The sequence below is a fragment of the Gadus chalcogrammus genome, chromosome 7, assembly GCF_026213295.1.
Source record: "Gadus chalcogrammus isolate NIFS_2021 chromosome 7, NIFS_Gcha_1.0, whole genome shotgun sequence".
NCBI lineage: Eukaryota > Metazoa > Chordata > Actinopteri > Gadiformes > Gadidae > Gadus > Gadus chalcogrammus.
In genome coordinates this window covers 12,850,494-12,877,219 of record NC_079418.1, presented here as the reverse complement: position 1 = coordinate 12,877,219, position 26,726 = coordinate 12,850,494, and the positions used below count along the sequence as shown (strand labels likewise).

The window sequence follows — 26,726 nt, the reverse complement described above, 5'->3', positions numbered from 1 at the left end:
TGCTTAGCAGTGTAAAGTTTCCAGGAATGAAAGTGTTTTAAAGGCAACAGGGTTGTTGGATAGTATATATAGTGTGAAATACTAAAGTTCCGTTATATCCATGCGTAAATTCCGTTATCGCACATGCCATGTTTTTCCCGTATGGTTCAGCCCTAGTTCTAAGGCTAAGGTCTGCACCTGTAAGTTTCCCTGAACCAGGGGCTCTGAGGAAGAGTTGCCTGCCTGCTCATTAATGAGTGCATCTACAAAATGGATCTAAAAGGTCCCTTTGGATTAAAGTAGCCTCTTCATGTCTAGTAGTCAACGGGTTGTGTTTGTGTCCGGTGTGTGTCTGCTACATGACCAGTAGTGAAGGGGGTTGTGTGTGTGTGTGTGTGTGTGTGGTGTGTGTCTGCCACATGACTAGTAGTGAAGGGGGTTGTGTGTGTGCCCGGTGTGTGTCTGCTACATGAGTAGTAGTGAAGGGGGTTGTGTGTGTTTGTGTGGTGGAACAGGGAGCGGCGAGAGGTGGAGCGGAAGGTGGAGGAGCTAAAGAAGACCCGCAGCATCGCACAGGGTCGCCAGAACGGCTTTGAGGAAGAGATCCTCCACTGCAGGTCTGTCTGTCTGTCTGTCTGTCTGTCTGTCTGTCTGTCTGTCTGTCTGTCTGTCTGTCTGTCTGTCTGTCTGTCTGTCTGTCTGTCTGTTTCTGTGTCTGTGTCTGTGTGTCTGTCTTGTTGGATGAAAGCTGAGTTACTTAAAAGATGAAAGGTACTTCTCTCTGCCAGATTCATCGAATAAGTATTTCATACTATTTCATTATTTCTATCTATTTAACACCAGATTCTTGCCTTAAACCCCCAACATGTAGCTTGGCCCACTATTGGCATCTCATGGCAAGAGTTAGCACCATAGCATTGGCCTTAGGGGACACCAAAAAAAACTACCAAGCAAATGGAAACTATGTCTTCAGGCCTGGTCATGGGGAGGTGTTTTATATATTTTTTGCTGCTGACCAAACACGTTAGTTTTCATTTAGTTAAAGAAACCGTTTTTTCAGTGTTCTTTCACTGAACGCAGAACTGATCATCTATATTCTTAGTAACACTTTACCTGGTTAACACCAAGTTTAGAGGTTGATTAGCATTACAAGCCGTGTCAAAGTGTATCACTGAACTGCTGCTGCTTGCAGGAAGGAGCTGCGCGAGGACCAGTACAACAAGGCGGACGAGCGTTTCCGGGACAAGATGATCGTGATGAGGACCACTGAGCTGGTCAACAAGGACCTGGACATCTACTACAAGGCCCTGGACCAGTGAGTACCAGTCATCTATATATATAGGGGATACAGTGAGCTGGTCACCAAGGCCCTGGACCAGTGAGTACCAGTCATCTATAGGGGATACACTGAGCTGGTCACCAAGGCCCTGGACCAGTGAGTAACAGTCCAAATAAGCCAAAGGTTCGCCTTGATTGAGGAACTTTCTAAAACCTACCCCGTGCCCGCATTGAGGTAAAATGGAAGGGTCCCCCCCCCCCATAGATTTCCTAAATTGTAGAACATCTATGACTTAAAGTTGATCATAAGTTATTTGTGCTACTAGGGATCCCTCAATCAGAAGGATATCAAAGGACGTAGCCTGGTGAATTGTGAAGCAGCCGGGGACACTGACTTGGTTGTTCTCTCCAACATCGGCAGCTGAATCTATCTCTCAGGACATAGGCCCGAATCATGTTCATAGACAACTTGATGTATGACAGTTCTATTGACTTTGCGTTTATTCACGTTTATTAATGTTATGGCATTTTAGTCATATGATTTTTGCCATAGGTAACATAACCATCTTTCTAACTTGGCTTTGGATGAGTCTGAACAGCTGAAGACAATGTTACGTGGGGAATTAAATCATGGCTTAGCGCAGAGCTGTTATCCGTGGTCAAAACAATCACAACCAAAGACAACTTTTGAGTGTGTTGAGCGTTGATCTAACCCTGTAACGTTGCCGTACACATTAGCCTTTTCTCCGATGAATTACATTGGACGGGGGGGACGGAGGGGGGGGGGGGGATGTGTTTACATCTTTAGTTAGAAAGTTAGAAAGATATTTGATGTACTTCAACAGAATTACAGCGATGTGCAGTACTGCGTGTCTAACGGTGTATATCTGCCCAGGTGGCAGCCAGACTGCAGCACCACTCTCTACAGAGCCATTGTTTGGGCTCTGGGTCTGGGACGGGGGGCGTCTGGGTCTGGGACTTGGGGGGGGTCTGGGTCTGGGACTGGGACTGGGGTGGGTCTGGGTCTAGGTCTGGGGGGCTCTGGGTCTGTTAAACCTGAGATATCTCATGGCCAAAATGTTGTTATTTAGCAGGCATGCAAACCTTTCACCATCTGCCGGAAGGGGTCAGAGAGCCAGACTAGTGTCTCAGTGAAGGCACATTGCATGCTTTGGTCAGAATCAGGACGAATAGGTTACTGTTGTACCTGCATCCCAGACAGAGCTCCACACGTCCACACACACCGCACATGCGGTGGCTGTGGTCGCGACGCCACCTGCGTTCAGCAGAGTGGAACGTTCACATAGCGTTTGAGGAGAACATAGGATTTGACCCTTTCTCTCTAAATTGGAGACTTATTTCAGTTACTGTGATAAAATGGCATAGATTACTAGGTTAACGATAATGCAAGGCAAATAACCCCGTAACGTACATGCGCACAGTATCGGGCCGAGCCTGAGTATTGGTATCGATGTATCCCTACACAGCAAAAATCACAGTGTACATTGTACTCTATGGGTGTACATTTAACACTCATTTTTGGGTATATATAGGTCCAAGAGTTCAGTGTTCACTGAACACTGTTAGAAGAGCAAAATATGTACTCCAAATTTAGAGTTACATTTGAACACTTTGAGAGTACAAATGTACTCTATTAGTGGTACTTTTGGGCACTCATTCAGTGCTTCCTTACACCTGCAGTGTAAACCTAGAACCCCAGAGAGAGAAAATATGTACTCCAAGTCAGTGCTTTGTAGCACTTCGCAGAGCTGATTATTTAATACTTCTAGAGTGAGAATGTACTCTGACTGGTGTACAGCCAACACCTTTGAGGTGAATTATCTACACTTCATGAATGAATAGTATACACATTAGATTCTTGAAAACATTATATTTTTATTGATGCTGCTGTTGTTACAGTGCATACATATATAATATAGTTAACATTATAGTTAAACTTTAATTATTTTACATCAAGAACCATATTTAGTTTTACATTTATATGATGTAACAAACAACTTGAAAATAAATAAATAAATAAATGTGTCCCTGTCAACCAATTAAAGGGGAATTCCGGTGTAAAACGGATTTGGGATATGTTTTGTATGATAATGAGTTGAAACGTTCGTTTTGGAGCACAAAAAAACGCATATAGACGCTTTCTTCAGTTGGCTGTTTTTAGCCGATTCTATCAAAACGCTATAAAATTGAAACAATGGGGGCAGTGGTTATGGTAAAAACTAAATTGCTATTTTAAACCATTTAAAAGGCTAGAAGTAGCCCGACACTTCTTTGGTAGTTCAATAAGGGTATTAACATATAAAACGAGGCAATGAGAACTTTGTAAGTGTACAGATTGTTTATTAAAAAGTACATTTTATACACACAATACCATCAGTAGATCACCCGTCGACGCCATTGTTTTCAAGACTCGATAAGTAGATTGACAAACAGAGATTGTGACATCCATCAGCAACACACAAGCTCTGGCGGCATGCCATGGGACCTTTAAAAATACCTTTTAATTTTTTTTTATCAGGATACAATTACCCTGTGAAACTTCACTACACGATCCACAGCTTCCCGGATACTGATTTTGACAGCTCCCTTCTTTCCACTTGGAGGTGGTGGCAGGAGGTAGACCAGCAGGAGAAGTGAGGCCATGTCACTATCCCAACCTGAAAAGGGAGAGCACATACTTTGAGCATGAAATACACCTGATGAAAGCACATGACACAACATAAAAGGTTCAAAAAGTTCTTGTCAATAAATAGTCAGCATCTATAAAGGTGGCCAAATACAAACAGGTTATTATCATAGGATCATTTTTTTTTTTTTTTAAAAGGGTCCTATGTTCCCCAGTATCATACAAAGAGGGGAACATAGGACCCGGGGAACATAGGACCCGGGGAACATAGACACGCTCCCACTAAATTAAAGCCACGTGCCTCGTTAGCATTAGCTAAAAATGGTAACGAGGCGTTAGCTACATTGAAGACATGTGCCTCATTAGCATTGGCCATTAAGTTTGACGTTAGCTAAAATCGTTAGCATTTAAAATTTGGTTATCAGATCTAAAAGACGAAGAAATGCTGAATATTCTGCATTCAGGGTTTCTGCAGGTTTGAACAACTTAAATGTAAGACTTTAATACCTTCTGAAGACCCATTATGAATACAATTGCTGACCTATATGAAGGACACACGCACAACTAACTATGAAACATAGAAACCCTGTGCATTATTCACTCGGTACTTTTCTTACCTGTTTACATTCCCGTGAAGTTCAAAAATGTCTTCGTTCACTCTGAGCAATCCCTTGGCGATATTGATTCGATCCTCTCGAGTCAACCGTCTCTGCCGAAACAGTTTGCCGCGTAGTGTGGAAGAGGACAAACGGTCACATGTCTCTAGATTTAACCAATGAGGAGGCGCAGCGAGCCAATGACGAATCGAAACCTAAATCGACGTGCGGCCGTCAATCAACCGTTGGACATTCAGGGAGTCCATCCTCCTAAAATAAACACTTAAATTACTCTACACCAGCATTAACTTAGAGACAACACCCAAGAGTGTTTCTGGTACACCCCAAAAAATGTACTTAGTGCCTATTCAACACCAAAGTGTATAAAATCTACTCTGGTCATGAATACTCTGGGATTTTAACACTTTGGCATTTGCTGTGTAATACATGCATACATACTGTACATACATACTGTACACACACGCACACACACTGTTGATCAACTCTCTTTTTTTTTCTCAACAGAGAAGGAATACATTGATATCATCCCACGTTACGGCGTGGGATGATATCTATGTATTCCTTCTCCGCTTCAGCAGGTTTTTCAAATTCGAGGAAACCCGTAGCTGAGCTTCAATCATAACGGACAAGAAAGGAAAAGAGGTCAGATACAATGCCAACATCGGCCATCTGTAGACCACAGGCAGGAAACATGATCAGTTCGGTTGAAGTGTTTTCAGACCCATTTCTAGTTACGAAACAGCGGGGTGACCACAGACAAAAACCTATCAGCATCCTCCGATGATACGAGAGCAGCTGACTCGCCGTTACAATACCAAAGTGAAAACATGTGACTCAGAGTGAGATTATCGATAATATGGCTCACTTGTTATACTGAGCTTGATGTGTTTACTTTTTCGGGGGTGTTTCCGTTATAATATTAAAACATTTTGCACAGAATTCCGTCCTATGCAGAATGTTTAGATTCACAATTAATTTCACGTGTTTTGGGGGTCTACCCCAAGTGGTGTCTACACCACCGAAGTAATGGAAGGATCTGTTTGCAGCACGTACAAATTGAGGGCAAAATTAAAGCATCACTTTTTTATAGATTCCCCTCCCCCCATTAATAAAAACCTTTATAAAAACTACTATGAGATAAGACTTAGAATATCTTTTAATATTACTATCTTTCATTTACACAAGAAGCACAGACAAAAACTGACAGCAGGTCTTGCTTTTTTCTAACTAGTGCAAACGGAAAAAATCAAGCAGAACTCTTGGCCTTTACAGCCATGTACTCACATTTTGAAAGTCGCCAAATGTCAATCCCTGAGCATGCAGCTGCAGTGAGCTCATTGGTTCTGATTATAAGTCGTGCCATCGGAACCTGTTCACCGAGGCGACGGGACTATGGTGTTGCCCATGACACTCATTCTGGGTCTTCTCCTATGATGTACGAGGGAACGGGATGTAGAATAAACAAGTAAAGATTAGTCTGCTACCCCCCTAGTTGATCCTTGCCCGTGTTTGGAGTTGAGAAGCAAGTTTACCATATGCTGTCTTATCACATGGTCTCTAGAGATAGCTGAGGATGTTTGGCCTTATCAGATGCACGTAGTAGTTGGTGATTTTATTTTATTTGTGTTCATTCCCGAAGCACTGAGTGGAACCTAGCATGTACTTGGGGAGAATTGGGGTAACATGGATTCCCTGTCAACCCATGTCCTCTAAATTGGTATAAGGGAAGAATTCAATATTCAATTGATATATCCTATATTCAATTGATATCCCTGAAAACGAGCAGGAAGAAGTATACAACTTATTTAATCCTACCCCTTTTCCACAGCTCAATAAACAATATTTATTAAATTAACTTCCTGTGTTCCTTATCTTATAATCTATTTATATATACAATCTATCGATATACAATTTGCTATACTATATTATATTTATATATCTATACAATCTATACATATATACAATTTGATATACTATATTCTACATTTATACAATCCATATATCTATATCTATATATCTACTTGTACAATTTGATGTACTATATTTACATTTCATCTATGTATACAATCCTTATATCTATACAGTTTGGTACAGTATGTATACAATTTGATATGGGGTACTATATGTCCAATTTACATATATTATAATAATAATAATAATAATTATTATTATTTTCTAATAAATAAAGAAAACCCTTTTCTTATAGCTCTCCCTCATCCCTATACCTTTCGCAAATCATTGCTTTGAATATTTCTTCATGTTTGGACAGTGTTTAAAGGTGACTTTTTAAAGTCGTGCGAACTGCTTACGTCTTAAAATTTAACTTTTCCCTCGAAATATACGTTTTTGAATATTACCTGGTAGCAGTTTAATTCTTGCTTTAAACATTATTTGTGCAACATGATAGTCAACCTGGTCGTTGAACTTTATAATACGGGAATTTAAAAACAGTAGATTGCTGTGGGCATTATATCCTTCTTTATGAATTATTCTTATCGCTCGTTTTTTGAAGCGTGACCAGTGGTGGCAGTGAGATTTTGTAGGTGTTTCCCCAGACCTCCACACAGTCATTTAAATAAGGTAAGATCTCACTGCTACCTTTGCAAGTCATATGCAATGATTTGTGATCCAATATATGCTTTGCTTTATACACGACTGAGATGCTTCTTGACGGTATAGATTTAACATGCAACATGTTGTAGTTCAGCCTAATAATAATAAAAAACAAACTATGTAATAGGGCTGCTGCCACTAAAGCTGACAGTGAAGTCTAATAAAGTAGTGTTTAACAAGAGAACAACCTCCTCTAGGTTGTACCACCTTCTGCAGTGTTTCCCCTAGGATGGAGTTGCAGCAGCGGAGGTGAAATGTTTTTTTTTTCGGCTCGCAATTTTCTTTCGTGTGCTCGCAAAGCGCACCCCGCCGGGAGGTTTCTATGTATCTGCCGGCACCCGAGGGGCTCTTGATGCTTAAGTACTTACAGTACGTACATTTGTGCGCAGTAATGAGCAGGGGAAATATGGAGAGGCCATGCCTCTATGAACACGTTCTGGGGCTCTAGAGTCATTAATGGAGACGCAAAAAAATGTATATTGACATTTTTGCTAAAAAGACATTCCTTAAAAATAAGTTGAGATATATTTTTCAAAACTAAAGGTTGCAGTAAGACCATAAAGAAGCCATGGGGGGATGGAGAGGGAGAGAGGGAGAGAGAGATCGATTGGCCAAGAAAGAAGAGTTGAGGAAGAAATGGTTGAAAACAGATCGTGCGCAGAGGCCTAATTAGGCGTATATATTTGTATTTGAAATGCAACGGTCCTTTCGTGGAGACTACGCTCAGAGCAGCTGGAACTGAACAACAGCAAGAGGAAGGAGAAAAACGGACTGTGAAACAAAATTTGACCTTTTTTTGATTGATTTCATGTTTGATTGTGTTGTGTTGGTTATTGAACTGTTAACCTGCGAACTTGGGTTGTGTTTATCAGCGTTACTATAGAGATCATGACGATAGCTGATGTAACGGGAGTTCGGGCGTGTGCAGGACCGAACCGCGCTGTATGACAACTGTTACATTGCGCATAGACAGTAAAAAGTAGCTGAGACAGTAGAGGGGTTAGAAACCAATAAATGAAAATAGGCTATTTATTTCAGGTAGCCTATTTTTTCACCCCAAAAAATTGAAAACCATGAAAGTTTCAAATCCCCCCCAAAATTAAAAACAAACAAACACGTTCTCAGCGCCCCCCTAGGTTGTGCGATCGCCCCCAAGGTGGCGGTACCGCCCCCGTTGAGAAACCATGCTCTGCATAATCTGTGATTGGGTGAATCAGAAAAGGCGACGGTGAAAACTGCAGCCCTTTTCAATAAATTGGAGAGACTTCCACCCTGAAAGGCGGCCGCACATCCACAGCCAGGCGCACTGAACACAGACACCGCCCGCTGGGCTCTGGGCATTCAGAAAAGCATTCTGGTTAACCACACTATTTAACCATCACTAATGCGTCAACAAATGCCTTTATTCTGGCGTGCACGTATGGCCATTGGCCGAGAATTTGTTGACAATTTCTCACAATGGTCGCCAATGGCATTCAGGCAACTGTAATTTCAACATATCTGTCTCCAAACATGCCAATAAGCAAACATGGATGTGCTTTATAAATGTAAACATGCCATTGTGAATGTCAACTTACTGTAATCATTGTAAAACCATCAAATGGATTACCCCTGTTTCTTGAAACTAAATCACGACTGAATGTGTGATCTATCCTTCAGGTGAAGAAGTCTTGAGTGTACTCATGTCACTATACATAGAAGGCCATCTTGTTTTTTATTTATATTTCATTCCTAGTGCTTTTTCTCAAGGCACACCTCAGTGCAACAGTACAGGTAGTGTATCAACAGTCTCATCAGCTTGAAGAGGAAATGCCTTAAAACCTAAGGAAATGAAAGGCGGAAATGACAGTGTTAGCCATGAGTAATATCTAGACCATCTATGTATGTCACAAAAACCACAGCCTTAGCAGGGCGTCAGATTCATGATGAAGGAAACAATGTTGTCAGTGATCAGTATTTGTTTCGATTGCACAGGAATCATGTAGTTTAATAGTTGTGCAACTAGAAATATATTATATGTTTGCATGAAATTAAGTCATTCTTATGTCATGATGGTTTGTATTTATTTAGGTGAAATATACATTTCTGAAATATTCTTCATACTTGGATGTGTGTATTTGATTACAGGGTTTATACATCATGACGTCACATTGAATTGAACAACGTCAAATGTTGGAGCAAAGCAGGCTTGGATGTTAGTTATATTGTATAAATACATGGTAGCACTGAGGGTTTATTCCTCATTCTTTAGAACAGGGTTTCGGCTTAAAAAAGTCTTAAAAAGTCTTAAATACGATTGTGACAGGTCTTAAAAATGTATTGGATTATTGAACCAACGACCACTAATACAAATTGTGCAGCCCTGTTAGAATTGATCTGAGCCCCCCCAGCTAATGAGTCGCGGGGACTAGTGGCGTCTCCTCTTGTCAAATAACAGCTACTTGTTTCTGATGATTTACATTTAACCTACTATGGGTAAATCTGGCTCGAGAACAGCCAGATTCTGGCTGGCCCTTGCACACGAAAACACCAACACCCTATATTGTCCAGTATTGACATCGGGAGTCCAGTCCCAGCGCAACCCACACTGCACTCACAACGACTCCTGCCTCTCCGGTTCCCGATGGCGCGCATGTGGCGGGCACGAGCATAGTTACCCAGATGGACCAGATGAAGCGGAGCTCACGTCTGAATATTCGTCTGAATCCCACAAACCAGATTTTTATTTTATGTGTTGTATCTCGTTATTGTTGTAAATAGTTATGTGTGAAAGAGTTCTACATTAAAGTCACCTAAAACATCTGATAATATTACTATGTTTTCTTAATTAAAACAAAACTAAAAAAACAGTCATGAACTGGATTTGATCATATGAAAAGGGATCAGGCCAACATGTGATAATTATTTTAGAGTTCTGAGAATTAAATCAGAATTATTAATTACAGGTTGAGAACCTGTAAGGAACAGAGGTTAGTGAGAGGCACTGTGCGACATACAGGATGGGAACCATGCACTGACCTATGGAAGACACGGAAGAGGATTAGGGCAGCATTTGCATGTATTGTATGTGTGATTAAAGTCAGAATTCTGAAGTTAAAGTCAGAATTCGGACTGAATTCGATGTTATGAGGATAGGATAGCGCTAATGTTGATTAGCCCTATCCTTCCCTTGCTAAGTCCTGCTTTCGATCCTATTTTTGTGACCGCTTTGTTTTTCAGAACCATCATGAAGTTTCACAGTATGAAAATGGACGAGATCAACAAGATAATCCGAGACCTGTGGCGTAGCACGTACAGGGGTCAAGGTGAGGGCCTCATGCTACACCCACGGCCCTCCCCCCTCTACCTCTCTCTGCCTCCCGTCCACCACCTCTTTCTCTGTCTCGTTACATTCCTCCATGTTTCTATTTATTCTACAGGTATACCCTCGCCTGGTGGTCCAATTGTTCACATTTATTGAAAGGACAACACTGCCGTCAACCCTCTTCTTTTTCTCTACCTTCTTTCTCTTTACTCCTCTCCCTCTCTCATTCTCCTACCCTACCTATACCTCTCTTCCCCATACTTCTCCCATTCTTCCAAATCTTTCCTCATCTTTCACTGCGGTTTTCTCTGTCTGTCTTTCTCTCCCTGCCTGTCTCTCTCTCTCGCTATCTATGTCTCTCGCCCTGTCCCTTTTTCTCCCTCCTGGTCTCTCTCCCGGTCTCTGTCTCTCTGTCTTTCTCTCCCAGTCTCTCTCTCTCTCCCTGTCTCTCTGTCTCTCTCTCCCTCTCTGTCGCTGCGTCTGTCTTTTAGTGTCTCTCTCTCTGTGTAGACATAGAGTACGTGGAGATCAGGTCTGAGTGTCTCTCTCTGTGTGTAGACATAGAGTACGTGGAGATCAGGTCTGAGTGTCTCTCTCTCTGTGTAGACATAGAGTACGTGGAGATCAGGTCTGAGTGTCTCTCTCTCTGTGTAGACATAGAGTACGTGGAGATCAGGTCTGAGTGTCTCTCTCTGTGTAGACAAGAGTACGTGGAGATCAGGTCTGAGTGTCTCTCTCTCTGTGTAGACATAGAGTACGTGGAGATCAGGTCTGACGTGGATGAGAACTCGTCGGCGGGGGTGAAGAGGAGGACCTACAACTACCGGGTGGTGATGATGAAGGGAGACACGGCCCTGGACATGAGGGGCCGCTGCAGCGCCGGACAGAAGGTCGGTGTCTCTCTCTCTCTCTGTCCTCTCTCTCTCTCTCTCTCTCTTTGCTCTAATGGCGTACTGTGGGTGGGTTTGAATGATGGTAATGCCGTGAAAACTCTTTTTCTCTCTCATTCTCTATGAGTTCCTCCTTTTCCTCTCCGTTTGACCCGGGGCAGCATAGTGGCCCCGCCCTCTCACCTCTTAGCGCTCTCTCTCTCTCTCTCTCTCTCTCTCTCTCTCTCTCTCTCTCTCTCTCTCTCTCTCTCTCTCTCTCTCTCTCTCTCTCTCTCTCTCTCTCTCTCTCTCTCTCTCTCTCTCTCTCTCTCTCTCTCTCTCTCTCTCTCTCTCTCTCTCTCAGCAAAAATATTTTTGTGTTACCAAAGCATACAAAAACAACAATATAATATCAAAACAAAAATCAACGTTCAAGAAAGAAAAGTAAATTCAATAAAAACAAAACAAATGATTCACTCAAATGTGTACATGCATTTTATTGTTGATAGTCTTTATATTATCCGTCTCTCTCGATGACTTATTTGATCTGTCTGCTCCTTCATCATCAATTTAGTTCCTTCAATTAAAGGAAGAATAATTGCCGGAAAAACAAACCTTTACCCACGGTCACAAGAATCACAATGGAATTCAGTCAGCTAATAAAAAACACACTATTTAGTATGAATAAGATTACATCATAAACAATTCCAGTCCACTGTATATAGGTGATTTAGTTCAGCCTTCAAAAGGCCTAAAGGAATCTACATGTCAAGGATAAAAATGTGTTGCAGTTCACTCTGAGACTGTTTGGCATAAACTTTAAAAGCAGTTTCCCAAGTTCAGTTGAGGCTCTTGGTTCTGGTTAATCTTCTTCGCTGGAGAGAGTGTTTACACTGCTAGGTGTCCAGTGTCAAAGGGTGCTGATGTCGGCCTGGAGCGATTGTTTAAAATACAAGGTTTCACATGTAGAAGGGTGCTGATGTAGGCCTGGATCTGGTTTAAAATCAATAACCCACATGTTGATTGTGTGTGTGTGTGTGTCTAGGTGCTGGCTTCCCTGATCATCCGCCTGGCCCTGGCCGAGACGTTCTGTCTGAACTGTGGCATCCTGGCGCTGGATGAACCCACCACCAACCTGGACCGAGAGAACATCGAGTCCCTGGCCCACGCCCTCGTCGAGTGAGTGTGCCAACACACCACACACATAATGACACATGCCCACTTTAGTTGCCTCACGCTATAAGTCCCATCACCCCCAGAGGCAGAACAAAGCCGGGTAACAGCCCTGGTTTGGTTCCTGATGCGGAACCCCAAAAACATTGATCATCTTTTTGGGGTTTGTTTTGGGTCTGACAAAGTGTTGGCCACCATTTCAGTATTATTATGGACTGATGTGTATGAGGTTGTTAAATGTGGAAAACTCTGTAAATACAAGACGTGGGCTTAGTCTGGCTCAAAACCCTTCCCCAGAGTGGTGGTTTGCTACTGGCTGCACAGCCTAGCGAGTGGGATGTGGGCTTTGACGTTGTTGATCACAACGTCACTCAAGTCGCATTTTCTGTGTCATTATTAGTCAGCGTAAATTCCCCTACTCAAACCGGATTTCTTGATGTGACGACTATGATTAGAAAATTGTCAAACCACAACCTAAGACAGGGCGGTATCCACTACACACCAACCAAATCTATTAGTGCCATCCAGGACAATGGAGTTTTCCAGTTGGATGGGAGGATGCCACAGTTGCCAGCTCCCATACAAAGATGTGGGATTTTGGCAGGAAGGGATTATTCTTATGCCGGGCACCACTTGTATTTCATTGATCATTAAGATGCAGAAGAATCACTGAAGATAGTCTAAAAATGCATAATAATAACATTGACATTCATCAACAATAACATGATGGTGATGATGGTCAATAAAAATAGTCAATGAATAATGGAAATTAGGTTTAAAGATTCTTATAGTGCTGAGAATAGTTTCGTAAGCATTCAAACAAGAATATTGACTTCCTCTGACTTCAGAAAATACTAAAGTTAAATCATAAAACAAATAAAGCGGAAATAAATTATATTCTATCAAATATGCTACATTTTTTAAATATCTTTTCAGCTTAGTAACTTTGTGATCGAATAACCATTTCATCCTATATTAAAATCTCTGTAAATTGATAATTGGGATTGATTGTGTAAATTCAACTATATTAACAAAGTATCATTTATTCAAATGTAATCAGTAATAATCTGTGTATCAAGAAGAGCTTTCAGTGACACGAGTCGTATCAGACCCCGAAAGTAGCTGATACAAGTCAAATAGAAGTGTGATGTAGTTGTTCGCGTTTCAAGCCCAAATTAAATAACCCATTGGCCTTGATCCGCACAACTCCATAAAGCCACTGCGCAGATGCCTGTGCACGCCCGTTCAGTGGACCGCCGACCCATGTGTAGACCGGCAGTCCTCCAAGAGGGGAGCTACGCATCGCCCCTCTGCACAGGAACGCCTTGACCCTTTGCTGATTGGTCGAGCAAGGGACCGACGTTTGTGCGCTTGCACACTGAGCTAAATCAGGAGGTAGAGCGTGTGAACTGTAAACTGAAAGGTTGCTAGTTCGTTCCCCGGCTCCTCCTAGCTGCCGTGTCGAAGTGTCTCCCGACGCCTCACCCTGACTGCTCATGACGAGCCGGCTGTCGCCCTGCGGGGGTCAGTGTGTGAAGGGGTGAATGAAGCGGTGAGTCGGTGAGTCGCTTCGGGAAAAAAGCGTCAGCAAAATCCTCAACTTTAATCGTAAATGTCGTGTGACCGAGAAGTATTAAAAGCAGGCAACTCCCCCGGCAGTTCTTATTTTGTTTAAAATGTGAAGTGATTCACATGTCCCCTCTGGTCACGCAGGATCATCAAGAGCCGCTCCCGCCAGCGCAACTTCCAGCTGCTGATCATCACCCACGACGAGGACTTTGTGGAGCTGCTGGGCCGCTCCAGCTACGTGGAGCACTTCTACCGCATCCGCAAGAACCAGGAGCAGAACTCTGAGATCATCAAGTGTAGCATCACCTCCCTCTCCTCCCACCTCCACTGAAACCGTCCCTCGTGCGTGGGTCGAGTACCAGAGCTCTGAGAACCCCCGAGTGTAGCATCCCCTCCCCTCTCCTGCCACCTCCACCCTGCCATGCGTGGAGGCTGTTTTTTGTGATGGTTAATAAAAGTCTGAAATGATAACCACTGGATGAGTTTGTAAAGAAGACGCGGTCCATAGAGCTGCTCTCAAGTCCTGGAATGTTTCAATTGTTCTTATTGAATCCCTGCATCTGATGTTTAAAACCGGTTCTAAAAGAGGTTGTGGCTGTCATTAAGAGACCATACTGAGCCCTTCGTTAAAGGGTTCATTTTCTGGGACTTGCATGTTCTAATGTTAACAGTAATAATATATATATATATATATATCGTCAGAGTGTCACTGTCAAAATCGATATTTTCTGCGGAGCGGCTTTTCGACTGAGACTTCACACTTGTCTGTCAACCAGAAGGCTTTGATGTTTAATGGGGGTTTTGTAACTCACAGTTGTCATGTCCCATGCTGTTCCCACTGTGGTAAAATCGATAAACTACTTTACAAAGCATTCCATCCGCTATCTCTTTTCTCATTCTGAGTATTAAGGATGCTGTGAGCGGGTTTCATTTGGTTAGATAAATACGGCTCTTGATGCTTATCTAAGGGTTTTAATCTGCTGTTCAAAGAATTTGACTCGAAGAAGCTAATCAAACCTCATCTCTATATATTTTTTTTCGTAAGAAAAGCCCAACATGAGTAAGGCGTGGGCCCTGTTGCGTATAAAGCCTGGGTCCCAGGTCTGCAGGTCATAACCACAGCCTCCCAGCACACCTCTGATCATCCACAGAGCCTCGCTCCGGCACCTCTAACCATCCACAAGGCGTCTGCTGATTGAAGAGTTCACTACAATGAAGGTGCTTTTGATTGTTTCGGTGCTCGTCCTGCTGCAGCTGGCGTGTCCAGGATCTGCCAAGGCGTTTCCCCGCAACGTCACCGAGCTGAAGGAGATCTATAAATTGGCCATGAGCTCCAATGCTACAGTCCCTGAGGTAAGAGTGGATCGTTTTTGATCATTTGCCAGTGCTGTTTATCTTTGAGCTCATTGATGCTTCCATCCAGAGGGTCTTGACGATTCATTCGATGTAATCATGGTGAATGAGCAAGTAGGGGGTTAGTCACCTGGCCCAGTGACGCTGCAGGTCAGACTGAACACTGGGGTTTGGAACCCAGGACCACTTGGTTAGCCTCCTACCTAGACTCATTATTCTTCCACTGTGTTTAGGCTCTCTGGTTTTTGGGCACTGCACATTGATGTATGTTCAGGCATTCATGGTCTTTCTTTGGTGTTTCCTGTTTTAGAACCTGCGGAACGCCTCAGTGCCGATAATGGAAAAGTGTGATGTGAGTACAACAGAACCTTAAAGAAATGTCTTCTTTTATGTCCCCTTTAGAAAGACCGACAGAGAAAACGGAGAATAAATAACAATGTGTGATGTTCACACACTAGGGACTGGTCCTCGATTAGTGTTTTACTTACTTTTGTGTTACTATAGATATTGTTACAGCAAGATTTCTATGTTCATTATGTTGGGCATTAGTGATCAATGCAATGTACAGTAGTAGTAAAGAATTAGAGAGCTACAGCCAAACACCCAACAACCCAACACCCAATTTTTACAAAAGTCCATGAATGTGGCCATGACTTACCAAAGCCTTTTTTTTATTCACAGGCAAAATCATTCTGCCAAGTACAAAAGGTCTTGCTCCAGTTTCCTGAAAATGCTCAAATCCAGAAACTCTGCCGTAGCCTGGTCCAATACAATAATCACACCCATAAGGTAAGAACACAATGCATACTATCGTCATTGTCGATTGCCTCTTTAGAAAAATCTACTGAGCCACCATTTCACAAAGTCAGTTACCTTTTTCTTTGCCAAGAATGGTGGAAAAGTAAAATAAAAGGATATGTTATCTCAATATCCAATATCAATTGGAATTTTATGTTGAGTCTTGAAATTAAATTTAAAATAATGAAATTGAGTTGGAATTATTACAAATCTTAATTTTAGCATAACATCTACGGTAACAGTTATCATTAGTTGTTAGTAGTTGATGAACATGAATATTTACTCAATATTTTTTTCAGAAATGCACCAATGCTGCGCTGCAGATGACCAACGATACTGTCACCAATGAACTCCAGGACCTCTTTAGAGATTTTATTGATTGTATCAGGGTGGAGATGATCAGTCAACAAATGGTCCACCGTAATTAGATGTTTCAGAAATGGCACGTAGACATATATCGATATGGATGTAGAAACCTCCATGTCGATTTTTTTTCCTTCTAATGTGAGTCTTCTTAGATTGTTCAGGGTCGTTTACACTCGGATGTGTGTTCCGCAGGGTCATGTCGATGCAATCTTGTTAACTGCTTCCAAGAGTGGGCGGGGTTAGCTGGTTTTCAAAGAGTTACTATACTGCCACACAGCAATGTTCTGCTGCCAAAATCCGATAATTGTAGCAAACAAGTATAGTTAAAATACTTGTTTCATTTTATCAGTATTATCTATATATTTATATTGTTTCCCATATATTTAAGTATTTTATTGAAATGTTTTATTAATGAAAAACTTGTTTTTTAATATGTGTACTCAAACGATTCTTTTTTTTAATATTTAATGACACAGAAATAAAGATTAAGAAAACAAAGATGTGTTTGACAAATACTTGTTCCATTAAGCTATGCAGGTCTCTCCAGAGCAGAAAGTTACCATTTCATAACATTTATTTAGCTGATTACACTTCATCAAATAGGCATACTGCTTCAAATTATACTTTTTCAGAAACGAGAGATAGAGAATGGCGGTTTTTTCATGGGTCAAGATGCAAACTGTTGCGACTCTGCGACTGAGAATGTATATGAAGATGTATTTATATGAAAATGTATAGGGTTTCTGCTGTGCTGATGTGTGAATCCTTCTTGGTATCGTGCACTTGCTCCTTAAAATATTCTATGCCTCACAAATTAAATCATAAAAATATACAGCGAATAAAATAAATGCTGAATTTTATTTTCCTTTTTTGACTCACCAAATGTTCCTCAAATATCAAGTTTTTAGGTGTTAACTTTCAGTGTAGCCTTTTTCTAGAGATGGCTAATAGATTACTAATCGAAGGAGAAAGACTATTTTAGTACATATTACACCAGTTTGTCTGGTTTATTGATTTATTGAATGGGAAATTATCCTTGTTCCTTTATTCATATTGACATGCTTCCTTTGAGTTCAAAATTCTAGTCCGGCTTCCAACCTATAGCTGTGTATCTTCATGACTATTCATGAGAAAATATTTAAATGATTTATGTTTTAGTATTCTATCATTTATTCAAGGTAGACCCAGTGAGGTTGAATGATTATGCTTATGATTGTAATGGGAGTAGAATCCCTGCAGAAACCATAATGAAACTGTGTATTGTTTTAGTAATTGAACAATGTTCTCTATGTATAATTCCAAAAATTGGACCACATTATTCAACAATCAGCCATCATTTATTCCACAGATTGCAATACCTTTTTTAATTTTAATAAGTTAGGGTCAATGATCTGCGCTTGATAATACATCAAATTAAACATTTTTATTGCGGGTCTTTGGAAGATTTCTGCTTAATATTCCTTGCTTACTAACCAATAATTGTCTTCCCAAAAGCCGATGCTGGCGTTATGCTAACGAGCCTGAACGCCCCCAGGCAGTGGAACCTTTTGTCCCCTGCTCTGCTCCCACCTCACACACTCCTCCGCCTTTTTGCTTGAAACTCCCTAATATATATACCCAATAATGTAAGGTATTAAGCGTCCTGAACAGGAGTCCTTGAGCAGCTTGTGTCACCTCACCGAGGCCCAATAAGCAGTTTTGTAGCCAAGCTTTTCATTGGTTAAGATGTGCCGATGAATTGATGTCATAGTCGGTAGATGAAGTGTTTTGCTGAAAGCTCTTCTCTTGATCCCTGCTGCAGAGAAAAGGGTTGCCTGCTGCCTCTGCCTGGTGACTGTGTTCCTGGTCTACGGGCCCCGGGGCAGTCCTCGGGCACTTGGCCCGTGGGGTGTGTGTGTGTGTGTGTGTGTGTGTGTGTGTGTGTGTGTGTGTGTGTGGTAGGGGGTGCTCCACTTGGAGACTTTCTCGAGGAGCCTGTCCCGTGCCCTGGCTCATCAAAGAGTGTGTGTGTGTGTGTGTGTGTGTGTGTGTGTGTGTGCGTGTGTGTGTGTGTGTGTGTGTGTGTGTGTGTGTGTGTGCCTGAGCCGTGTTAGAAGAAGAGAGCACAAGCCCATAATCATAACGGTTAACGGTTGAAACGTTCTAATCATACGTACGATGACATCATATATGGGATGTGATGTCATCACGTTGACCCCGTTCGGTGCACGGGGGTGTGTCGCAACACAGCAACACTTCGGCAGCGTGGAGTTTTTTTTAAACAGATCTATGCCTGCCCACGCCTTACTCATGTTCGTCCCCCCCACCCAACCCCCCCCCCCCACCCCTCTGTTGTCACAGAAACTTAGTGTCAACCCTCGCCGGTTTTCCTTGGTGGAAAGAAAAGGGCAAAAGGTTATGTCAAAAAGAAGTACTGAATACCAGTTTATTTAATACATTTTATCTTTTTCCAATCAAATCCCTGTTTCAAACATTTCTTCTTTTCACCCCCCTCATTAAAGCCTCTTCCTCTTGCCTCTTACCTTTGTCCATTTCTCCCTAAACATAATTCACTTCATTTATCATCCGTCCTGTTTCTGTGCCCCTTTTCCTTAACATTGTTTACGTTCTCTCTCTTTGTTTCCTCCTTCGGTTCTATCTTTTTTGTTCTGTACTTCCTCCCACCAGACTCCATCTTCTGCTTACACCACAACTGCATTTTCCTAGAGAGGATTATTATGTTCAGCAGACTGCAGGACGACAATGAACTTTAATCCAGGTCTGTGTGAAAGCCTGCTCCTGCCCGACTAAGTGCTTAGTAGTAGGGAGGAAATCACGCCACTGCCAGTTATTTCTGGCTGGGTTCGCCATATATCTCTGAGCACTCTGATAATGGAGAGCGCCTGAATAATGAATGCGGTGTATAATACTTTTCTTTAGGCCCGCACCACCACCACTAAAGCAAATGTCCATAACCCATCCCTGATATAAAGTAATGAGGATAGCTATATTCTTTTGGGTTTTAAGGTTCCTCGCTCAAGGAATAGGCGATAGACCCTTTCCACAGAGGTGTCATCCTAAGACAAAGCCCGGTGTCCTCATGACTACGACTGATATGGAGCATGGGCAATAGACTCATCTTCGCTAGTTTAGTCTACTAGCCGTGCCCAGGTGCATCAAAGAAGCAGACGCATAATGAGTGTTATGAGGAAACTTTTGTTTGTCCCCAGATGGCCCTCTTAGAGAGAAAAGTGTCTATTGGAAGGGAATAGGTCAAAAAGACAATAGGTGTACAGTATGCTTATCACCCAATGTCATCATTTAACAGATGAAGCCTTGTAGAAAATGTACATGAAAAGGCAAACACTTTTGTTAGTTTCCCCTTAGCCAACTGTCCTGTTGGATCTTCCACATACATTCAGGCTATCGTATTATTTTTTCGGTTCTAAATTATAAACCAAATCCCAGAGTTTTAAGCATACACAGCCGATGTATCAAATGGGTCAGCCGGGAAGGTAAGATGATTCCGGAAATTGTCCGTCACATGACTCATCTGCTGCCGTGAAGAGCAGACTTATTGGGACAGGCCTTATTGGGTTAGGTCTTATGGAGTCAGGTCTTATTGGGACATGTCTTAATGGGACAGGTCTTAATGGGACAGGTCTTATGGGGATAGGGTCTTATTGGGACAGGTCTTACTGGGACAGTTCTTATTGGACAGGTCAGGACCAACAACACGTGGTGTGGCGCCTTCACAAATGGCCGTCCTGTCTTCCCTTACTCTACTGTGTGTAGTCTGCGTGCGTCCCGTGCTAAATGCTAAGCTATAGGCTTGACTTCACTGTGGAGAAGTATGTGTCCTGAGTTGGCTTGGCGTGTGATGCTAATAGAAGGCGATGGAACGTATCGCACTGAGGTAGCTGTCTTCCTGCACCCCGGTCGCATTCTCATTTGTTGCTGCTGGCATTTGATTAATTATTAAATGTGGGCTGTCTTGGCTCTACCATTGGCCCGATTACGCCCCCCCCCGACCCCACCCCTCACACACACACACACACACACACACACACACACACACACACACACACACACACACACACACACACACACACACACACACACACACACACACACACACACACACACACACGTGTTCTCCTCAGCAATGAGACACAACTTCCATCCCCATTCTGTCAAGAAAGGTTCTCTGCGTGAGTACATCTCAAGCAGACCCACGTAAGACTTTGCCATTCCCCCTCTCGACCAGCAGGTGATTCAAGGACTCTTCTTATTCTCATTGTTCGGTTAAATGTGGCCTATTACTCGTTAGCGGCATGGTTATATAGTAGGCCTACGTGTTAAATACATTGATGGAATTAGATGGTCTAATGGTGTTTCTAATGCCCGGTGGGGCCGCTGGCCTCACCTATTGCATGAGAATATACCTTTCATCTGCTGATGAATAATTGAGGTGCCACCCACTCGCCACATGCCTGAGAGTGAGCTGGCATTCAGCTCGACTTACCGCATAGCAAATGAGTTATGATATCAATTGTGATATTATAACAATCAATAATTCACACTGCGGAGCGCAGGTTGTGGCAAAATATTTACGAGCTTTTTAGCCTATAGTTACTTTTTATGGATGGGGTTTATATGATACAACAAATATAAACTGTTGATCCCATGGCAACATCAAATAAAATAGAGAGCACTTCAATTAAAAGATTTTATTTCTCCCTGCCACACCTCCTTCACGCTTAGCCCAGGAAATAAAATATCAGACCTAAGCCTATATAAATGTGGGAAAACTACATTAATGAATAGCATCGTTTGCATCTTTGCTGTTGTGTTACAACGTCCCTAATTAAGGCTAATTAAGCAATAGCCTATCAGGGCTCGACATCAAAGAGAATATTAATTATTGCAATTGATGTTGCGATTGTAAACTGTTGATCCCATGGCGATATAAAATTAAAAAAAATACAGAATAAATAAGGACGGGTGAAAACGCCGCAAGGCCCATTCTCGTGGGATAAATGTGGTCCAACACAAAGAGGATTTTAGTTCATTCTACCCCTCTTATGCTCGCTTCATAATTAAAAAAAATACTTGTTCTGTTATATTTAAACGGGGACAGATCATTAATGTTTCTGTTTTGAGATCTTATAGAATAACTATTTGGGCCAAAATGAACTGCATTTTTGGAATTTTTGGAATAACCCAAAAATGTAAACGAGACAAAGACCTCATTACGTGATAAATAAATAATAGCCTACATTATAGGCCTATGGCTTAATTCTCACGCTATATGTATATTGTAGTCTTAAACTGTTACATTTAAAACATTTCAACTAAAATGATTATAGCCAACCTTAAAAGTTGTTGTTGGATAAGGCCTATCGTGGTAAACTTTTTTTTTTTTTTTTCTAAGGATTGGTTTGTAACTAAAAAGATAAAAGCCGGCAAAAAGGCCTATTGCAGGCCGGTTTTCCGTATAAAAAAGAAGATAAGAGCGATGATCGATAATAGGCCTACAAATGAAAGGACTATGTTTATTGTAATAACTCTAATCGTTTCGCTTTATGAGACCAATATTAATAGTTTCGACTATATGCCATTATTTACATCCCAATTTGAGACAATGCAATATTTGGACCATGAATAGGCCTAAACAATTTGCCCGGATAGTGTGTGTAAGTATGAAAAGTGTGAGAATTAAAACATTTATTGGTTAAATGTATATTTTGTAGGTCCTATTAAATACAAGCAAACGTAACAAATATCAGTTACTAAAGTGTGCACTTAGACTGGAAATAAGCACGTGTCTGGCTGACAGAAATCTTAAAAAATAGTCAATCATTTATTAAGGTAAAACACACAATTTATAAAGTGAAAGCCAAGAGTGAGAGAAAAATACTCCAGAGTGTGAGTGCTACAATACGTCCATGTGGGCTATAGCTATATTCACCTGTAATACTCCAAAACATGTCACATCAAAAATACACAACATCATTAGCAGCAGCCTTTAACAGGACCCCATGGATGTGCAGCATTGACCAACATTAACATTGATTAAAACATTGTGACAGACATTGTGTTGATATCTACTGCGTTGTGTGCACAAGGCCTAGGCTAGATTCGTTGTGGGTTGTCTGCAACGTGGATGAGTCCAAACCTCATGCCCGTGTCCATCACGTTCAACAAACTATAGTTCACATTGTACGGTTTTCCCCCCACGTATAACATAACTTAAAAAAATCACATCGGATTAAACGAATGTGTGAAAAGTGATGAGCACACAAATATTGACAAATAGTGCAGTCCAAGACTGTCGAGAAAGACAGGTTCCCTGATAAACGGTGAGTGAAAAGGAGGGTGTGAATAAAACATCAATCTCCTTCAGCACGATATAACCTCTCCAACAACGACGTACAATCGCACCTGTGCACCTGTTGTAGGAAAGATGAAAAGGGTAAACGAATCGGAATCGACCCCAATAGAAATCGGAATAAATACGAAGTCTGTGATAATAATCCCAGACGGATTGTAAATCCCTGTGGTGGTTTTTTCTAACGATCACTCGATCAAAACGTATTTATTCATGACTTGGTCCATCACCTCAGTGCACCGCAGAGTATTTCATCCTCTTCTGCTTCTGCCGCTGGTTGCAGAACCACACGCGCACCACGTTCTTCTTCAGCTCCAGCTTCTCCGCGATCGCGGCGATCTTCTCGCTCGAGGGCCGAGGCTGGATGGCGAAGTACGCCTCCAGCGAGCGCTTCTCGGGCGCGGCGATCGACGTGCGCTTCCGTTTCCTCTCGCTCCCGTTGAAAAGGTCCGGTTTGCTGTTCTTCTCCCGGTACGCCGCCTCGGCCTCCTCGAGCCAGGCCTGCAGCACGGGCTTCAGTGCTATCATGTTGTTATGGGACAGCGTGAGGGACTCGAACCTGCAGATCGTGCTCTGGCTCAGGGAGCCCACGCCGGGGATCTTCAGGTTGGCGAGCGCAGACCCCACGTCCGCCTGCGTCACCCCGAGTTTGATCCGTCTCTGTTTGAACCGCTCCGCGAACGCCTCCAGCTCGCGCGGGTCCGACTCCACGTCGTTGACGCTGCACGCCATGCCGCCGCCGTTGCCGTGCACGGAGAGCGCGTGTGGGTGCATGCTGGCCATCGCCTGGTGCAACTGGCCCATGGTCTGAAGGTGGTGGTGGTGGTGTTGCTGGTGCTGCTGGTGGTGGTGGTGGTGGTGGGCCGACGGCACCTCCTGGGGGGCTCCCATCCCCGTGACGGACAGGCTGGAGGAGAGGTGGTCCAGCAGGTCTGCGGCCTCCAGGCTCTGAGGTCCGAGGAGGTGGTGGTGGTGGTGGTGGGAGGAGATGCTGTGGGACACGGGCACGGTGGTGGCGGAGGAGGAGGTGCACGGGACACTGCTCATCGTATGGTAAGTCACGTCTGCTTTGAACGGGTGGCTCTTGCCGTGCGGGACGATGCCGTCAGCAGCCGCCAGCGCCTCTGCGCGTGCCAGCAGGCTCTCATCAAAGCCGCCGAATAGATTGCCCTGGAGCGGGAAGAGAGAGCGCGCGTGTTGGAGTCAGTGGGGAATTCTGCAGGATTTAAAAAAACACTTTTTTTCCAAAGGCGCCGAGGAGGAGAACCCTCCTCAAAGCGCACGGGTCATAAAAATTAATTTGAAAGCAGGAGCAATGCTTGAATAGACATGTGGAGGAGAGGAGGAAGGGGAGGGGGGAGGATGAGGACTGGGGAGGGTGGGGGGAGAGACTGGGATGTGGGGAGGAGGGGGGCACAGAGAATATAGGGAGGGTAGTGAACAGGGGAGAACAAAGTCCAGTCAAACCTACTTTACACACATTTTGCCAATATATCTTCCTCCCTCAACGAAAAAAATTCTAATTCTCTCCCGAACTTAACGTACCTGTGGGGCAGACAGACACACTCTGCGCATGCCCTCCGAGCCCGCGTGCAGGCCGGAATATTTGGGCTCGTGCAGGGCCGCGTGCATGGAGAAATGCTGCTTGCCGTTCATGGTCATCATCCTCCTCGCGCACCTCGCCTGCAACGCTGTGGCCCTGACATGAAACCCGGAGAATGGCCGGCGGGAGCGTCTCTGGCGCTACCTTCTCTCCTCTCTCTTCACTACACTGAGCGATTAACATTGGCAGCGCCTTGCGCCTCCGCGCGCTCTCTCTCTCTCTCTCTCTCTCTCTCTCTCTCTCTCTCTCTCTCTCTCTCTCTCTCTCTCTCTCTCTCTCTCTCTCTCTCTCTCTCTCTCTCTCTCTCTCTCTCTCTCTCTCTCTCTCTCTCTCTCTCTCTCTCTCTCTCTCTCTCTCTCTCTCTCTCTCTCTCTCTCTCTCTCTCTCTCTCTCTCTCTCTCTCTCTCTCTCTCTCTTAACCCAACCTGCCCTTAGCCTGCTCACTTTACAAGTCCCACGTCTGGACTTTGATGCGCAGGCGTGGACTGATCCCAGCTCGAGTATAGCAGCCTAGCCCAAAGATGTATTGATTCAGTTAATTGTATCATTTTAAATGTCTGTAATAGATGTGAGCAGGATGAAGCATATAGATTTTATGCAGAGTTATTTATGCCAAACAACTATGGCCTACATGCCTAAAAGCTTTTGAATACGAGTGATAAGGAATACAGGCAATAGCCTACTAGATTGATAATTGAATGGATGCAGCAGGTTATTTAGGGTTAGGCCCATTCAAGGTTATACAGATATTGCAACAGATATTCAGAACCTCGGACAGCGGCTCTCCTAACCCTAACCTCGTTCAAATAATAAATAAATAACATAGGCCTTAAACTTAAACTCGCTTAAAAATATATATACTATAGGTTTATATATAAAATATATCATTAGTAATGTATCATCTATATATATATATATATATATATATATATATATATAGTATATATATACTATTATATATATATAACCATATATATATATATATATATATATATATATATATATATATATATATATATATGTGTAAGCATTCCCACCCTAGATATTTAAATCTTTGCTATTATTCTCCCGCCCCTTTGTTGGTCTACTCCTTCTTTATACTTTCAGCTATAGAAACCATTCAACATCAAAATTTTCAGCCCATCATTCATTCTCTATGAGTTCCTCCTTTTCCTCTCCGTTTGACCCGGGGCAGCATAGTGGCCCCGCCCTCTCACCTCTTAGGTCTCTCTCTCTCTCTCTCTCTCTCTCTCTCTCTCTCTCTCTCTCTCTCTCTCTCTCTCTCTCTCTCTCTCTCTCTCTCTCTCTCTCTCTCTCTCTCTCTCTCTCTCTCTCTCTCTCTCTCTCTCTCTCTCTCTCTCTCTCTCTCTCTCTCTCTCTCTCTCTCTCTCTCTCTCTCTCTCTCTCTCTCTCTCTCTCTCTCTCTCTCTCTCTCTCTCTCTCTCTCTCTCTCTCTCTCTCTCTCTCTCGTTATATATACTCCAGCACCTCCGCTGCCCGGTAAGAGGAGCCAGGGGCGGCCGTAGGGGAACATGAGGGGGGCCGATGACACAGCAGATCCACCTGATCCTCACGGCCCCCTCTCCGGTTCCCCAGACTGTGAATAATTTACAGACGTGGTGGCAGGCATCCATTACCACGTTGGCATGTCCTTATTCATTATACAGATTAAACCAGCCAAAGATCTCCTCTCTCCGTGTAAACCTGCGTGCAGGTTGGGTAGATGAACCCTGGTTAAATCCTGACATCGGATAAAATGTTGACCCATTCCTTCTTGCAGAAGGAATGGGAAAGCATTCCTTCTTGCAGAAGGAAAGCATTCCTTCTTGCAGTATACCTGTAAAGTCATACCTGGATATGCATTGGTTAGGCCTATTTCAAATCACTTTTGACGACTGCAAACACTATGGTTTGACTTGTGAGCTTTTCATGCATCTATATGTTTCCCTCCATCAGTCAAGAACACAGGTATGGGCTACTCTTATTTTATTTCATTCCTTGCCTCACTTTACTTCTTAATCAAAGTAGACCCTAGGCGTATAACGAGATTCATTCATATTTTATTCTCCATGGTGAGATGTTTACAGGCTTGTCAGGATTTCCCATTCCGCAGAATGCCTTTGACATGTTTTATGGATTTGTTAGTGGCCAAGTGTGACAGCACGCACTCTCTTTCCTCTACACGAC

At 42.9% G+C, this 26,726-nt stretch overlaps 2 protein-coding genes across 2 annotated transcripts in view; one reads left to right on the top strand and one right to left on the bottom strand.

Annotated features, from left to right (window-relative positions):
• Positions 1 to 14,915, top strand: part of rad50 (RAD50 homolog, double strand break repair protein) — a 32,666-nt gene extending 17,751 nt beyond the window's left edge. The window contains exons 23-28 of the mRNA XM_056594308.1: positions 495 to 596; positions 1,172 to 1,294; positions 10,354 to 10,439; positions 11,186 to 11,328; positions 12,353 to 12,486; positions 14,194 to 14,915. Coding sequence (XP_056450283.1) covers positions 495 to 596; positions 1,172 to 1,294; positions 10,354 to 10,439; positions 11,186 to 11,328; positions 12,353 to 12,486; positions 14,194 to 14,380 — 775 coding nt within the window. The 3' untranslated portion in view covers positions 14,381 to 14,915. The remainder of the gene's footprint in view (positions 1 to 494; positions 597 to 1,171; positions 1,295 to 10,353; positions 10,440 to 11,185; positions 11,329 to 12,352; positions 12,487 to 14,193) is intronic.
• An 8,252-nt stretch (positions 14,916 to 23,167) lies between these two features.
• Positions 23,168 to 24,601, bottom strand: pou4f3 (POU class 4 homeobox 3). Its single transcript, XM_056594332.1, is given in 2 exon segments — positions 23,168 to 24,106; positions 24,473 to 24,601. Coding segments are annotated over 2 exon segments (1,068 nt in total).
• Positions 24,602 to 26,726: the final 2,125 nt, after the last annotated feature.